We start from the raw sequence: 17,592 nt of genomic DNA, 5'->3' as shown, positions 1-17,592 counted from the left end.
TAGAGGAAGTGATTTTGCGATTAATTTGTAAGGTTTTCATCAGACCTTAGAAAGTTTGTGGACGATGCAGTTTTTTTTTTCCTTCCAATTGTTTGAAGGCTATTTTCTGTTGCTAATTTTATTGAGTTTTGAATGATTTCTGAGCGAGATAGGATTCGTTTTCGTTGCTATTAAAATCCGAAAATGGACTGGTGAGTTAATCCAGAGAGGACAGTATTCCATTTTACTTCTTGTTATACTGTTTAAAATTTTAAATCATCATGATGATGAAGCCTAATTTATCTAAAGTTTGATTTATACATTATAATTTTTTATTTTCTCGAGCTTCTTATATGTTTCTTGGGGGGTGCATTCTTTATTTATCTCTATCCAATGAACCGTTTATTGGATCATTGGATCATTACAATCGATGTTGGTACCATGCAAATATCACTTAGTGAGATAAAACTTTATCGTTGTTATTATATATCATGATGATGGAACTCAAAAGTAAAAATCAGATTAAATATGCAAGTAGTGAAGGTGAAGTGAGGGGGGCATGGTATTTAAATCTAAAATATTCCAAGTGTATCTCTGTAGGAGTTGGGGGAAAAAGTACTTTGCTGTTATGCAAGTAGCCCCAATTCCTCTCATGTGGCATTACATGGCTCACACTCCCCTTCACATAATTTTCCTTTTGGAAACAAGAAACTAAAGCCTAAGTGCTACCAATAGTACATTATTATTGTTGGGTCCTAATCTGGAAAACTGCTCAGTCTCTGAGCATGATAAAAAGAACTCAAAGTTAAATTAAAAAATGACTTTGTCATTTTATACATGCAACTGGGCAACACAGCATGGGATGAAAAATGCTGATTTGTCTTCAGTCTCTTCCCGTCTGTAGAAGGTTGCTACTGTTGGCAATCAATTCCGGCTGTTCTGGATTTGGTTTCGATCCCCGTGATTTTGCCGTTGAACTCGACTCCTTTTTTGTCCTCTCTTTTGTCTTGGCCAACTTGCTAGCTGGGAAATGTAGTCTAGCCATCAGAGGACGGGGTGCTCGTGCTTCCCTGTCAAACCCCCGCACACAGACATACCCTGCAAAACATTTTTTTATTCATTTATTTAGACAGGTGATGTTATTTGCATACCTGCTTTTCTATTCAGCTATGGCATGGCTCCCCCCAATTCGGGTAGAATGGTTTATGGTAATTTATTTCCTTTCCTTTTCAAATAAATAGTAATACACTCCTACATTTTATATTAGAATTAGAATACACAATTTGAATAGTGATGCTTTCACTTTACTTTCTCAATTGGACATTCATATATTCCCTCTCCTTTTCCTTTTCAGATGTACATTTCACATATTATCTTGCAAGTAGTTGGAAAAAAATGTCAACCATCTCAAACTACTTGTCTTTATCTTTATTTGTTTAGTTATTCTATATCTACTTATCTTTTATCTATATCTCTAAATTAGAATTTAATAATTTTTTGAAAAGAAATTGTTAAAAATTAAAAATAACATTAAAATTTAAATTATTCACTACAAATCTAAAATATAATTCAGAGATTTAAAATATCTATTTTTTATGAATTTTAATTATAGTATAACTTATATATTAAAAAATATTTATTATCATTACTTGTATATTAGTATGTACATTGCATTATTTACCAGTGTTAGTATATAAGTTATATTAGCATGTACATTGCACTAGTATATTAGTGATAAATGATAATAATAAAAAACCAGCAAGGAAGCTAGAGCTAAAAAATTGTTTAGTACAACGATGCAGCTCGTAATTTGTATTCCAAAGTACTATTTCGTATTTATATAGAAGTGTTCACGATGCAGTTTAAGGTCAGAAAAGCAAGGAGCCAATATAGTGTCATACACAGAAGGGTATGGACATTAGATGACCGAGAGTTTTCAAAAATCTATGAAAAGGTAAACACACATTGAAAGTATTCGAATACCTCCGAGTATGCATGCTAGAGTGCGCATGAATCTTCCACTAGGAGAAGATAATATGGATCATAGAAGCCTGACAATGAAAATATGAAATGACTGACAAAGTAAGGAAACAAGGTTTCTAGAATTATTCGATGAAGTGGGTATAGAATGGACAGCGATGGCACAAGGGAATTGCTATTAAGGGTTTCAGTTACAGTTTGAGGAGTTTTGATACCAGAAGTACATTGGTAAATAGTGCAAGTTGTCAATTAGATTTCATTAGTCACAAAATGCTTCTGGATGAGATGAAGACAATAAACAAGTTGATACACCAACAATTTACTCTACTAAGTAGGTTAGTTCATATCTTTCTCTTTGCTTATGAAAGCAAGTTGTGTTTTTGGTTGGTTTGCTAGTTATCTTTGATCTTGTTAGCACTGTTGTTAACTTAAGTCAACGAAGCAAGTTTTCCTAGAACTTACAAATTATAGAAGCATGTGCATATATAATGCTTAAAATGCTTGCACAATTAACCTAAAACCTATAGATCATGTGAGGTGGCATATTATGGTCGCATGATGGCATTCATAGTGTTTTAACAAATAAGGTGCTAGAAGTGCGTTTATTTATTCGATCCTGTAGTATGTCTCAATAAAAACTGGCTAAAGTAGGATATTCAATTAACAAAACAGTATTACATTCTGTGAATTAAATCTTACCTCTCCAAAAGCATTGTTGAATTTCTTGTGTTGTTAAACCTGATTGACAAAATTCATATATTCAAGTTCATTGTTAATGCACAGTAATTTATATCTTACCATTACAATGAATTCTCAAGTCTTTACCTTTAAATATTGTTGTTACGGAGGTTCCAAAATATACTGTTCGCCTGTTGAGGTTCCAGATCCAACTTCGAGGCACACTAATTGGGTTGAGACTTGAGTCATGGTCAGCAAATACCTGGTTCAAATGATACAGGTTGGTACTGCTTAAATTTCAATAAACAAGTATAAGAGGAAAAGAGATTTAGCAGTCAGAATTTCACATTATTTTACCTCATTGACTTGGAAATAGGTGCCATTCAGTGGAAAGCTCCCCCGTGTAGCTGTTCGACATGGTATCTGCTCATATTTATCATAAATTCAAGTCAGTCTATTATAATGCTTGAATTTCTATGGAGATGTATTCCCTCCCCTGTTCCCATAATGTATAAGAATTAGTAAGCTACATATGGTTAAAACAATGATTTTGATAAGCATTCAGACCAGGAGTGTCCCTCTAACTATCTGAGAATTTGCTTCACGGAAACTGTTGCACGAGAAACATTCATTCTCATTACAGAGTTGGCCACATTCTTCTTGAGAGCTGCATTTGCTTTCTGGTGGCTGTATAGAATTTGCTGTCTCACCTAATGCAATAATTTATTCGTTAAAATGAGTTAGGAAACACCAGAAAGCTGAAAGAAAACATTTCCCAACTTATTGTGCTGCTGCATGGAGCAGGCAAAGACTAGCAGCATATTTAAATTCATCTAGTAGGAGACAAGGTAGTGAAATTGCTATTTTTGTCTACCTGGAGTCCATATAGCAAGAAGATATTTGCCTGGATCATCAGGCTCTCGTGTGTCCCACTGTAATGCACAAATAGTTAATAAAAGATGGACATACAGGGTGAAACATAGCTTTGATTAATAGATGCAGCAATTACTAACCCCTTGGAGAAGAGGATGCGTATCTGGGAGTTCATAACTGTATAAAAGTAAACACAATCAGCACAATTTGTTAGAAATTTTGCCTACCGTAGCATGGTGGTTGTGATATCTGCCTAAACTCAGGATTTATTACATGCAAGATTCTTTTACACTCATCATTGAATATTGCTGTATTTATAATTCTGGACATGTAATTACTGATTGCTGGTCTTGCATTTGTGGTAATTATTATGAAATCTTGATAGTGCACTCAATGTCATGTAGTAGGAGATGAGTTAGTTATTTACTTACACACAATGCTCTGTTCGTAATCGGCTCACATTCTTTAGCTTGGGCATAGGAATGGAAGCAGCTTCTGGATTCAAAGCAACCAATGCCTTTGACATTTCAGCTTCTTGAAGTTCCATTTTTTCTTGCATGTAATTTTGTAAATTCATAGTGAACTCTTCTATGTTAAGATTGATGGTTGGAATTTCACATAAATCCTCATAGAAAGCATCCTCTATATCAGTTTGTGATACTTGCAAGCATTCTGGCTCTGGAGTTGTGGGCTCTTCAATGATAGGTTGGCAAATATTTATTTCAGATTTTGATTCCAACTGTCTGCTCACTTCTGTTAGTTGAATATCATCTGCTTGGGCCGTGCTCTCAGGGGGAGGCAAGTGCAACTGACTGATGATTTCAGATGGGTTCTGGTCAATCACACTATTTCCAGTTGTGCTAACTATACTCTTCTGCTCTGGTCCAGGCAGTGCAAGCCTTGCACTGCATACAATATTGTTTATTTGTAATTGATCTATCATAACTTGCAATACATGCATATTATTTGGTTCAGTGTGGTATTGAGATCATTTTCAGTTGTCACTTAAGTAAACATTTCTTAATTAAACAATCGTGATAAGGATAGAATGCAATAGTACTGTCAGTACACTAAGGTAGCGAGTATTATATTTCTGGATATATGAACCTAGTATTTTGTCCGTCAAGTTCGTCACCTATTGCCCAACTATAATGCTTTCAGTGCCTTCTAGAGTTCTATATTTTGCAAAGAATTTTAATATACATACCTTGCAAATGCACTAGCGAAGTGTCTACATTCTCCTCTCATTGGGCATGCATTACAATTTGGTTTGCTTTTTGTACAGAAGACCTGCATTCATTGTAGTTTTTGTCCCAATCATAACGGGTTTTAGTTAAGTAAGGTCAGTCTCTTTAGAAATTGTAATTTACCTTTCCAAATGTAATCATCTGGTAATGTAGCTCATATCTGCAATATTAACATAAAAAAGAAGCAAAAACCAAGAATTAATATCCAAACCTTTGCTAAACTTGCAGAAACAAAGAATTTATTTGTATTTTATTTTTTATTTTGCCAAGTAAATTGAAAAGAAAATCTTTACAGTGTTTCCTGATCTAGCTTGCATAGTCGAGGCCAGAGATATTTTTGTATTGACTCCAACACTGGGTACCTGCATAAGACAATGATATTAGTTCTTCATATCAACAGAACTAATGCCTCATATCATTTATGTACTCACAATTCTAGGAGATGCAACTGCAGTGACTCAGGCAGTGGCTGTAGAGGGACCCATCCCAGTCGTACTGCTATACGTCCGACATTTGTGTCTACCTGTTATATGTCAACAATTTATCAGATTTATTCCATATTGCTGTAATTGCTTCTTTCAACTTACCGGGAAGGCAAGATGGTGCAGTGTTAAAAGCCGCACACATTCCACACTTTTTAGTCCCAATCCTCTTATGCTGAGCAAGTATTCTCTGTATGCACGAAATCAATTTTTATTATGAATATATTGCCTACTTGAAATAGGTCTCTTCACTTGTGAGTTTGTTACTAGTGAATGAATTGAGAGAGTTCTGGATGCTGGTTTCTCCAATCAGAGTCAAGAAATGCTCACATTATTGTGCCTATGAGAAATAGTACTTCATTAAGTAGTTTAATTAACCACTGGACTTACTTTGCTTTGTCAGGTGGAACGTCTCTAAGCCATTCAAGGTCAATGCTTCCATGTTCTTCAACCAATCGATTTAAGAAATTCTGCAGTGTATCATGTAAAATATAAGTTGCATTCATAGGCTGTCTGTCTCCAGAAAGTTATAAGAAATATTTCATGGAATTTGGTTGTACCTTAATACGATCTGCAAGCCTGTTGTTCATGCCCCGTTCTTTGATGGTCTCAGCGATTTCACTGACATCTGCACATCTCACAGCATCCCAGTCCAAAGAATCCATGGTGTTATCTGTCTTTTCTCTTTTCCCAGCCTTAGCCTGTGCTTCAATTCTTAAACTATCCCAGTCAAAATCATCCTTTTTCTCTTTTTCTTGTTCCTTGCTCTTAAATTTTATTGGGGCAGAACTTATCTCATTGGTTCCATTCCTCATGGCATTTTTTTGCTCACCAAGATCTGACCCCCTTCCTTTCTGCATAAGATCTTGAGTTTGTCCAGAAATGTTGAAAAAACTTTGCTGCTGGTGATTGCTTTGTTCCTGAGGATGGACTTGAGATACAATACTTTGAGAATGGGTAGTTGCAACTTGGCCTCCAGGTTCTGTTGTTTGAAGACTAGATCTGTTCATGCTATTTTCATCCTTTTTTTTTAAGAAGTCACTTGTTGATGCTTCTGTTTTGAAAGGATCAAAGCAGTTAACATCAAGCATTCCTAAGTTGGGGGCGAGTTTCAAAGTATATTCATCAGATAGGATGATGGATGCTTCTGCAGAGCCCTGAGTAGCACTTGATTTTTTCAAGCTTTCTATTGTGTTGTTATGCTGCCTGTGTATATGTTGATCATATGCATCTCTTAAGTTCTCAATTGATTCGCTTTTTTGACTGTTATCTGCATAAAACTTGGTTGAACTAACCATTTCGAGGAGTTTACTGAAGGAAGTGTTGCTACCAAAATGGTTGTACTTTGCTGTGCTGGACAAAACTTCTACTTCTGAGTTGCTATCTGAGCATGATCCTATTTTCTCAGGATTTTGATCATTTGAAAAATCTCCAGATATTTGAGATGAAATAACAGAGCCTTGGGATGAAACTATGTCATTTAACTCTTTCCTATCACCATCGTAACATGATTTTTCTTCTCCTTCCTCAATTGAAGCACTAAGTAGTCCACTTCTCATTGGACTACAGTGTTCCTTAATATTCTTTTGAGGTAATTCTGACAATCTGGAGTTTGATTCATCTGTTAAGCTAATTACACTGCTGGTAGTTCCACAGGATTCATTGCTGTTGAAGGCTTCTTTTTCTCGAGAATGCTCAACTATATCTATTGTTGGAGAAGGCTGGTCATAAACAGATTGATTCAATAATTTTACATCCCATTCAGTGCTCTCTTCCGGTTCCACTATATGCACTTGTGGTTTGTTGACTACCAGTCTTGTGTCTTCTGCATGGTGTGTTTTGCACATGCTGCTTGAAATTTTGGGAAATCGAGCAGCAAGGGACATGAATGCAGAGCTGTCAACATAGAATAGAAAATGTTGCTGTGGCATGCCATTAAGTTATAAATTTGCCAAAATTAATCTTGTAAAGTTTATACCTGGAAAGATGGTCAGTGACATTTTGGGTGAGGAAAACTCCAACCACTGAATCCACAACTGATCCTTTCCATCGAGAAAATCGTCTGTCTCCTGTTGAATATGATTTATATTGATATATGAACTCAATGTAAGAAGCTCTTATTGTCTGAAGTTTTTGATTGTTCATGGAGTAGATTTTCTGCACATTGTTTTTTTTTTCAAGATAAAATTGCAATTATTTTATTCTCTTCTAAGCTGTAACAATATCCTGATGACGTGGTTTCATTATAATATTTTAGTAAGTGCTACATGTGTTTTAGTCAAATTAGATTGGGTCATTGAGGTTTATGTACACTACACCTGAAAAAATATTTATGCTACTTATCTTTAAATACCACGATGATTTATTGCTTATAAGAGATGCTGAAATTTATGCGTGATGCCGTGATGGATGAGATATAGGATGCTATTATATCTGTCTTGCCTTCAATCAATTTCAAGAAAACCCCCTAATAGATGACCGCCAAAGTGGAGGTACTAAATTTTTTAAACACCGAGAGTGACCCTTGCATTGTTCTTGTGATATTATCACTGACCTAGGTTGTACAAATAATTTCATAATTCATGTTGTGGTGGTCTAGGGGACCTTTTTTCTTTTTTTTTTTAGTTATTGGTGGGTGGGGTTTACCATGAACTTTTTGGTTCAATATATATGGGAAGTAGGCAGACATAACATATGATATGCTTTTAAAGTGTAGTTTTGTCTTGCATCTTTCCTTTTCTTATTTCTTCCACTTCATTGATCACATATAAGTTGGTGCCCAGATAGAGGTGTGTGTCAAAGGTGAATAATGTCAAACATGATACCTTGTACAAGATGCATTCGTGCAATAAAAGAGTCGGCTCGTCCTCGAAACACATTTCGTTCTTCTTCCCACCACTTTGCCTTATCTTCATCTGTTCCATCAATCCCATGACTGTTTATATCTAACAGCAAAAGCTTCCACACTCTATCAGTCTCATCATCAAGGTCGACCTTTGGTCGTAGATGCTGTTTCTTAATGTGAAAGGGAACGATGACCCCATCTCCATGGATAAGGCTGTTTTGCTGTTTATAAGGGACAAGTGCATTCTGCTCATGAAATGCAAGGTCTCTGACTTCTGTGTTTAAGTTTAGTTGTCTAAATTGCAATGTTAATGCATCAATATTGTTCATGGTGTTCCATAGTACTTCAGGAACAATGTCTGCAATGCAAAAAAATTCATGGTGGAATTATTTGTCCTTTGAGATTTATATAATGTTGCTGACACAAAAATAAGGATTCTCAAATACCTGATGGCTTCCCCATTGGCAGAGGGTAATTTTCCAATGTAAAATTATGGTTCTGTAGCATCTCATTTGTGGTAGAATGTGCTGAACTGGAAGGAACACTTTTCTTTCTATTCCGCTTCTTTTTTGTGGGTGGTGTACATGTCTCTGCAACTAAAGCACCAATTGCATCCCCAAATGTTTCTCTGCCAGAGACGCCTACTTGTTTTGCAGTATAATTTGGTTCAGTATCACAGTTTCTAATTCTGGTTAGAGAACCATGATCACAAGTAGAGGTTTGAGATCTTTCTGCCAGCCTTTTCAAAGACAAGACGAACTCATTGAATGTTTGAGTATTATCAATTTTTAATTTTTCTGTCGATCCACTTGTGGCTGGGACTCTAGCTGTATTATATCCAGAACCATAAGTCCAGCAGCTGGAGCTTGATGCATATGGATGTCCTAGAGCATCTTCCTGAGGGCATGTCTGTTGGACTTCTTTTGTTGCATTCCCCGTTTCAGTTCTTTTCTTCTGTATTTTTGGAAACTGAAGGCAAATGCTAGTTTGGTATGAGGGCAGTCCATTATATTGCACTCCAATCAGATTCATGCTGCTGTCATCTGCACGATTAAAGGTGCCAGAATGTTTTCTCTTTGAACCAACCATTTGTGACCTTATTGATGAACTTTGACTATTACTGATGTTTCCACCCCGAGCAGTTGCCCGGCCTTTTTTGTTTTTCTTCTCTACAGAGTTGGCATTCAGCTTTGACCCAGCAGAAGTGCATTTTGAAATAGATGTACTTGGGCGTCGTGTTTCCTCAGGTAATGACATGCAAATATTTACTGCCTCTTTCAACCAAGTGTCTTTATAGGTGGGACCTACTATTCTTTCCTCTAACACCAGATTTTCCTTCCCTGTGTGCAAATCCAAATTTTCTCTGCCTACATTTCCCATATCCAAATTTAAGGATCTTCTCCATGACATGTTAGATTCAAGCATCCTTGCTTCAGTCAATTCTGTAATTTCTGTTGGAGGAATAGGAGACGGATTTGATCCTTTTTTCCCCGCATTCTTCCTCTTGCCAGTCAGGTTTTCTTTTCTCTTTGTCCCAGGGAGATTGATTTTTGAAGATGAACTTGGGGCTTGTGTGTCCTTAGGTAATGTCGCGTCATCATTTAATGCCTGCTTCCTGGAAGTGTTTAAATCATAGGCAAGGCCCACATTCATTTCCTTCATGAGTACACCAATTTCACTGCCTGGATGCCCAGTTGGATTCTCTTTGACTGTATAACTTTGATCTCTTGCTCTTTCATCAAATATGGACTCTGTGCATGATGTTTGGGCAGATGCAGACATTGTTTCTTTAGTCAAATTTCCAGGAACTTCTATTGGAGGAGCAGAAGTCTTGTTCACTCCTTTCCTTCTCACATACTTCCTCTTGGGAGGCGTGTTTTCCTCTGGCTTTGTCCCTGAGCTTTTTCTTCTCGAAGGAGATGTATTAAGGGCTTGTTTGTCTTCTGGTAGTGACATGTAACTGTTTGATGCCTGCTTCATGGACGTGTTTAGATCAAATGCAGAACCTACATTTGTTTCTTGAACGAGAATACCATTTTCTTTTCCCAATAGTGCAGTTGTATTATCTATGGCAGCAGAACTTTCATCTGTTGTTCCTATGTCGAAATTTAAGGACCTTTTACGAGACATTTCTTTACTCAATTCCCTAGCCTCTTCGGTAGGAGGAGTAGAAGTCTTGTTCACTGTATTCTTTCTCACATACTTCCTCTTGACAGGTGTGTTTTCTTTTGGTTGAACAGGCTTTGGGGTAGCAGGCTTCCGAGTTCTTTTGGGTTTGCCTTCTTTGATGACCTTGGGACGGTGCTTTCTTCTCCTTGGTTTTTGTTGTGGTGTTTTATTAAGATCAGTATCATGACTGCTTCCCTTATCTGGGTTGTGATTCTCTTTCAATGGTGAAGAAACAGCAGCAAATTCCATTGCAGGGTCACAGAGTTCTTTGCTGTTTGGCGGTACATTATTGTCAAGCTTATTGGCAGGGGCATTTCTCTCTTCCCCTCCTGGATCCTTTTCTTCCATATTGACTTGCATTGATGCTATTTTTATGCCTTCTTTGTTGGCATTGTCAAGTGTAAATAGGGTATCCTGTGAAGTTTTCATGCTACAGCAAGCAATGTATGATTCTGTGTCAAAAGAGAATATGCAAACAAGTGTAAGAGCAATATGATCCTAGATAGACCAAGTCTGGAAATTAAAGCAGAAGCTTATTGATAAGAAAATGGTGGATATTGTGCTTGAGGCGCAAAAGGTTTTATGAATGCTATAGAGCAACATGGTCTCAAGGTTGATAATTTTCAAGGAGAAAAATGCAAGCAAAATGCGAATAAATCATTTTAGTCACAAACTAGTTCTTTGAATGTAATTCTATAAGTTAAAAACTGACTTCCCATTCAGATTGTCCTCATTTCAATACAAAATGGATGATAATGGAAATATATATTATGCCTAATATCATTCAAATTTATATCGGGTATCCTCTAGCTGTTGCTACCTCTATTTTTTATTTATTCATCATCAGTGTTCTGTGTAAATTCTTAATTTACCTTGATACTGTCGTTGCTTGTGCTCAGAATTCCAGTGAGATGTGGAGGGGAATATTTAATAAAATGTCACTTACCAAGAGTTGCAAGGACAAAACATAGAACTTACCCTGAGGGTCTTGGACATTGTCAAGGATGAATGAAGGAACAAAAGGATTCTTCAATCCATCATTATTCCCTTGTGTCACACTAGAGTTCCTCGATTCAGCCTCAACCGCAAACAATTGTTCACAAAACCCAAGTTTGCTATAGTTGGAAACAGCATCCGAATCTGTCGGTTCACAAGTTTTGCCACCGTCAGTGGCAACATTTGACCCATCACCTAACCCACCAATTTTGTCTTGGCCGTGTGAAAATTCATCACATGCAACTGCTCCATTTGCATGATGACCCATTTGATTTCTCTCCCCAGGCGAGCAGATCGGCATTGGTTTCATAGGAACGGCCTTAATAGGGGTGCCGGGGCTCCAAGGAACCTCAACTTGTGGCTCCTTTCTGTCCATTTCCCCAACCTCCATTCACTCTCCCACTCCAATCCTCACTGAAAAAGGCAAAGAAATAGGGAAAATAATCAAAATTGTTGACTGGGACTATTTCAGGGTGGTCTCAGAAGACCAATTTCCTGATAAAGGTCACAACTTTGTTCAATTTCGACCTTTTCCTCGCTGGAAGGAGCATCTTCACAGTTGAACCTAATGTAATAAATGAGAAATAAATGAATAAATATCAGAAATTGAAGAACAGAATCAGAGATACAGTTCCAGTTAATGCAATAAAACAACATTGACAAAGGTGGGTTTGTAACTACCTAGATGAAGCATGTAACAACTCAGTAACTGTCAAGGGGATCGAAGAATTTGTTTATGCTCAATTGATCAATTAATAATAAAAACAAAAAACAAAAACTGGTAGAATGGAAAGCAGCAAGCAGAAGCAAAACACTGGTTGATTATTGTTCTCTTTGGAAACTCCGCTTCCTGCTCGGCGTGACCATAATTTCTTCCATGCAGCAAACCAAAACCAAAATTAAAACTAAAATATAGGAGAGATTCATGGGGAAGGTGGTTACATAGAGATGCTGGAGATCTAGATATCTCAAAGTGTGTGGGGGCTAAGTACTAAGTTGTAAGTGTCTCACGGGAAGTGAGTAAGAGAAGAAACACAAAATTTTATCTGGCTGGATGATGTGCATCCAGAGCTAGGTTAATTTCATTTCTGTGTTGCATTATCTAGGTTGAAGAAATCAAACATTTAAAGTACGCATTGATTAAATGTACTTTCATTTTATCTTTCATATTTAAGTCATTGCTGACTGAAAATTGTAATCTCATGAGAACGAAATAAAAAAAGAATAATATTATTCACACATTTTTCACACGTAATGCATGCATACGTATATGCATGCATGCGATTTTTAGAATTTAATTTTTATGCACTGTCACGTCTCAAAAATTCATATAAAAGTTGTTATTAACTAACAAATTATACAAAAAGATGCAAAAAAAATAATATTTTTATTCGTAATGTGTGTATATAATTTATTTTAGAATTTAATTTTTATACACTATTCTGAAAAATGTAAATCAATTGTTTTTATTAAACTTTTGAATAGTGTTTTAAATTGTTATTTATGACCATGAATTTAAAGATTTTATAAAATACACATACATTAAATTTTTATTTTGTGTTTCTTTATGTTTTTCATAAATAATATGTGTTATTTATTTTGAAATGTGTTTTTTTCCACCATCACATAAAAAAACATTCTATCTATTCTATTATAATTATCATGTTGTTTCATACAAATAAAACTAATAAATGATGAAAGAGAATAATAATTTTATAAAATTAACCTTATTATTATTAATTTATTTTTAATATTTATTGTTCATATTATTAATATAATAAGAGGTATAGATAAAAAAATAATTAATATTACATTAAATACAAAAATAAAAATTATTTAAAACAATTTTTTCTTCTAACAGTGCAATTATTATAAGATGGATGAAGTATTTTACAAGTTTGGTTGTGCTTCCAAAAGTAAGTGGAGATCCTTTAAATTAGAATGGTATAATATTTGGTAAAGTAACCAAACTGTTGATCAATATAAAACTTGTACAATAGAACTTAAGTAAATTGAGTAAATTCATATTTATATAAGAAATTTAAAATTAGTGTTATTATTGATTAATAAAAATATTTATAAAAAATTTTAAAATTCATCAGTTTCAAAATATTTTTTCTTTTTAGCCAAAAGTGGGAAACAATTTTAGACTTTATTTTGATTATAAAATATTGTCTTTCTATGCATATTATTTATATTATTTGGATTTAAACAAATTAAAATTCTCAATTTTCTACAATATCTAGCGGATAACATGTTTTCAGCAACAAGTAACTTACAATTATTTTTTTCTTTTTATCTGTTATTTTTTTTATCTCTTGTTCTTGTAATATATTTTAATTTTTTTTACAATTGAATTAATTCTTATAAATAATAAATTGAATCCATGCAATTTGAACTCTTTTTATATAATACTTATAATTATATTTTTTTTCTCTTTTTCAGTTTACACGTTGGTATTCCATAACCGAAAAAAAAAAAAAAGAATCTCATTGTTGAGGTGCCATTCACCTCGAGTTCTTATTTAGCACAGATAATAATAATATGCTCTATTTGGAAATAATATTGAAAAAGACCGTTCAATGTACGTGCATATAAATAATAAAAGATTTTTTTTTTTGTAAGTGATAAAAACATGCGCAAATTTCATAAAAATAAGTGTATTTTGTATGCTTTAGAAATAAAACAACAGGAAAAGACTAACTATGGCATCCGAAATCAGTACACGCCTTATAACAGGAAGTCAATAATCCCAAATAATAAAGGAAAATAAAATAAAATGGATTTAGGTCTATTGTACAAGTCTTATATTGACCAATATCTTTGTTACTTTATCAAATCCTGTATCATTTTACTTTAGAGGATCTACACTCTTTCAAAAGTTATATTTAAAATATTGCATTGAGTTTTCACAAATTAAAAGCAAACTAAAAAGTTCTGTTTGAAAAATCTATTTTTCAAATAAAACTGAAACATTTCTGCTTTTTTTTCTTAATTTTTGAAACAAAAACATATGTAAACAAGAAAATAAATATATTTTAAACATAGCACTTAATAAATATTTCTTTTTTTTAAGAAATAGTTTTTAAAAATATTTTACAAAATAATTTAAAAAATTATAAATAAAATTAAACACAATTAAATGTCCATAATCCATTTAATAAAATGACTTAATTTTACTTTGGTTCCTGTAATGCAGTGGCCAAGCAATTATTACTAAAGTGATCAAGCAATTTTTTGCTTGTTATAATAAATATTAATAAGACATTTTTCTGGTACAAACAATAATAAGACATTAGCAAAACAAGAAATTAACATACTCGCAGAGAAAAAAAGCCATAAAGGGGAAACATGAATAAAGAAAATTTATAAACAAGCAAAGTGCGATTAACTATTATAGGATTAACTCTTCAATTGTCTTCAATGTTATCAATGAAATTGTCAAACTCTTACAACGTGATTGGAAGACATCGCGATGAGGGATGAAATAAAATTTGATTTTTTTTTTTGGTGAGATGAAATAAAATTTGATATCGATAAGACAATGAAGAAGTTACCAATCTCATTTAAAATCAAGAAAAATCAGAAAAAAATTTATTTTGAAAAACCAGTCTTAAAAAATGGAATCTGGATTTCAAAGTAATATAATTCTTATTAAAACTATTTATGCGCTAATTAATTTAAAAATAATAATTGTATGAACTTAATTTAAAATTTATATTTAATAAAAGGATGAATGTTGAAGATTACATTACAAATTTTTTTGCTTCATGACAATCAAAATATCAAGAGTTTATAATAATTTATAAATTGTTATTCAACCAATTAAATTACATTCTTTTTCATGATCAATTAACTATATTTTTTTACGCTATTAATGGACTATCTAGTCATATTTAATTCTTATTTATTGAAATGATTGAATTTATTGTATAATATTTAAAAATAATTTTTCGAGATCATCAAATAATGGAGTGAGCGTGTCTTGAAGGGATTAATAAAATGTTCGGTTCATGTAAGATTTTTTATTTTATTATTGTAAATTAGATAGCGAATCAACCAAATAATTCCTTCTTGCAATAATATTTTATAGATAAAAAAGTGTGGCTGTTATAATATTAGGCAATAATATATTTTAGAGAATTGGATTTTATCTCAAGAAATTAAAATATTTTAGGAATATGTGTATTTTCTATAAACGGAAATTTGGAGTTGAGTTTTATTTGTGAAATTATATTTATTTATTTTTTAAAATTAAATTTAATAAATTTAAACTATATTATAGTAATTTATAATGTCATTAATTTTTTTTATAAAATATTTCCTTCTATATAAACGTATAAGTTTATTTGCTCTCATTGTTTCACTCTAATATATTCACTTTCATATGAGAGAGATGTGAATTTTGACTCTTTTAACATGCACCTAGTATGTTTTTTTTTTTTTTTGCACTATTGAACAGTTTAAGTGTAACTGAATATAAAAATCAATTTTAAATATATATATATATATATATATATATATATATTATCTTCAAAATTCAAATAAGCTTTTTACAGATATATTCTCTTACACTTTTAATAGTAATTGAATTATTTAACTTAAAATTTTAATCTATCATTTTTAATATCTTTAGTTTTAAGTTGAATTTCAATTTTTACATATTGATGACTTCAAAACTGATATTTACATATTAAATTTGACTGGTACATTACAGGGGCAAACATACTAATACCTATCTATTTATATATGGGATTGATAAATTTACTTTAGGAGTAAGTTTTTATTTTACATTTATTCTCTTTAATAATATTTTATAAATTATAAATTTGAAATTTCAACCGTTAAATTATGTGATCATGATATTATCTTAATTATCAAGCATTTAAAGTTTTAGATAAATTAAATTAAGAATGTTTACATTTGTAATCTTGTAAAAAAGTTGATTGATGAAATATTTAATTGTATAATTGGACTATTTATTGCAAACTTTCAAATCAATGGTTAAAAATTAATGAAATTTTATAGCTATAATTTTTTTTAAAGTGGAGTTAACTAAGTTAAGAATTAGTATATTATCACTTGGTAAACGGAATTATATTATCATATTTTGATATTATATATCTAAGTGCTTATAAAATATTGATAATATAACGTTGTGTTCTTATATTATTTTACCTAGCTATTTTGGATATTTTATCGTATCTTCCCTTTTGCCCACCAAACAAGTATTAAGTATAAAGAAATTGAGTTCTAATATCAAGATGGCAAAACGTATCTTATTATTAGTTTGAATATCAAGATCGCAAGACTATCTTATTATCACATACATGATTTCAAAGATAATTTAATTAACTTTTTCATATTTAAAATGATTTGAAAGATAATTTAATTAACTTTTTTCATATCTAAAATATAGGTCGTTTTTAGATTAATATTTAACATTTTTTTAACTAATTATCTGGAAAAAAAATTCAATTTTATTTTACTACCTGCCATTAACTGTCTTACGTTAAGTGTGTTAAGTTGTCATTTGTAACCGACACTCTCTCATTGTCATGTTATCTCCTTCAATGACATAGTAATAATGTGTTAATGATTGAAGGCGATAATGTGATAAACACTCTATTTTGTCAGGTAGTAAGTTAAAACATTAAAATTTTATAAGTAGTTATTTGATAAAAAATGAATTTTTAGGTAATAATTTGAAAACAATCTATTTTCCATGGATAAAAAATTCAATTAAGTCAATTTGAAAAACATTTTTAAGTTAACAAATGATAAGGAGGAATTTTATCAAAATAAATAATTTAATTTTAGATAAAATGATAAATTTTATTATTTTATTTAAAATAAAAATAAAAATGGTAATAGTAAATTTAAGTTATGTTTAAAAGAAAATCTTATAAGTCAATAAGAAAAAATTATTTCTCAAAACACTTTTATTTCATCAAATATTTGTAAACTTGTCAAAAAACTAAAAATTAATTAAAATAACTTGATGAACATATATGTAATTTATTTTTATATAGACTTAAAAAAATTTATCCTATTTATTTTTTTAAGATAATTTCTCATTCAAAATAAAAAATACATTAAATTAATAATATATTTTTTATTGGTAGGAATAAAAAAACACTATTTTGAAATTTACAATAACTCGTCTATCAATTTATCATGTTTAATCAACTAAACTAGATTAATAAGATAATATTAAAGGTGAAATTAAAGAATTAAGATGCATACATTTAATATCTAGATAAAGCTAAAAGAGAACCAACAAGATCAAATGATGAAATATATATTTTGGGTCCAAAGAATAGTGAAGGAAGAGTAAGGCAAT

General features: G+C 32.0%; 1 protein-coding gene across 4 annotated transcripts; it reads right to left on the bottom strand.

The window, feature by feature from the left end:
• Positions 1 to 517: 517 nt before the first annotated feature.
• Positions 518 to 12,388, bottom strand: LOC114382366 (DNA glycosylase/AP lyase ROS1-like). Of its 4 annotated transcripts, none has more exons than XM_028341739.1 (21): positions 11,931 to 12,387; positions 11,778 to 11,814; positions 11,232 to 11,663; positions 8,531 to 10,705; positions 8,065 to 8,442; positions 7,218 to 7,308; positions 5,800 to 7,135; positions 5,630 to 5,709; positions 5,345 to 5,429; positions 5,189 to 5,280; positions 5,051 to 5,119; positions 4,881 to 4,917; positions 4,718 to 4,800; positions 3,942 to 4,415; positions 3,651 to 3,687; positions 3,512 to 3,569; positions 3,205 to 3,347; positions 2,995 to 3,060; positions 2,785 to 2,899; positions 2,659 to 2,697; positions 518 to 1,077 (listed from the first exon to the last, which is right to left on the bottom strand). In XM_028341739.1, exons 3-21 carry the CDS (start codon positions 11,638 to 11,640, stop codon positions 863 to 865), a joined length of 5,982 nt encoding a protein of 1,993 aa, XP_028197540.1. In that variant the 5' UTR covers positions 11,641 to 11,663; positions 11,778 to 11,814; positions 11,931 to 12,387; the 3' UTR covers positions 518 to 862. The 4 variants fall into 4 exon arrangements, with proteins under 4 accessions (XP_028197540.1, XP_028197539.1, XP_028197541.1 ...); XM_028341741.1 differs by adding an exon at positions 1,963 to 2,030 and having other exon boundaries at positions 946 to 1,077; positions 11,232 to 11,814; positions 11,931 to 12,388; XM_028341738.1 differs by having other exon boundaries at positions 11,232 to 11,814.
• Between the last annotated feature and the right edge of the window lie 5,204 nt (positions 12,389 to 17,592).

This window comes from Glycine soja, chromosome 13 (genome assembly GCF_004193775.1).
Source record: "Glycine soja cultivar W05 chromosome 13, ASM419377v2, whole genome shotgun sequence".
Classification (NCBI taxonomy): Eukaryota; Viridiplantae; Streptophyta; class Magnoliopsida; order Fabales; family Fabaceae; genus Glycine; species Glycine soja.
This window is presented reverse-complemented; position numbering and strand designations above follow the sequence as displayed.

Coding starts and splice junctions, on each gene's coding strand:
- LOC114382366 (XM_028341738.1), bottom strand. CDS start 11,640: ATGGAGGTTGGGGAAATGGACAGAAAGGAGCCACAAGTTGAGGTTCCT. Junction 10,706..11,231: donor CAATGTCCAAGACCCTCAGG/GTAAGTTCTATG, acceptor CTTTTGACACAG/AATCATACATTGCTTGCTGT. Junction 3,688..3,941: donor TTACGAACAGAGCATTGTGT/GTAAGTAAATAA, acceptor ACTTTTATACAG/TTATGAACTCCCAGATACGC.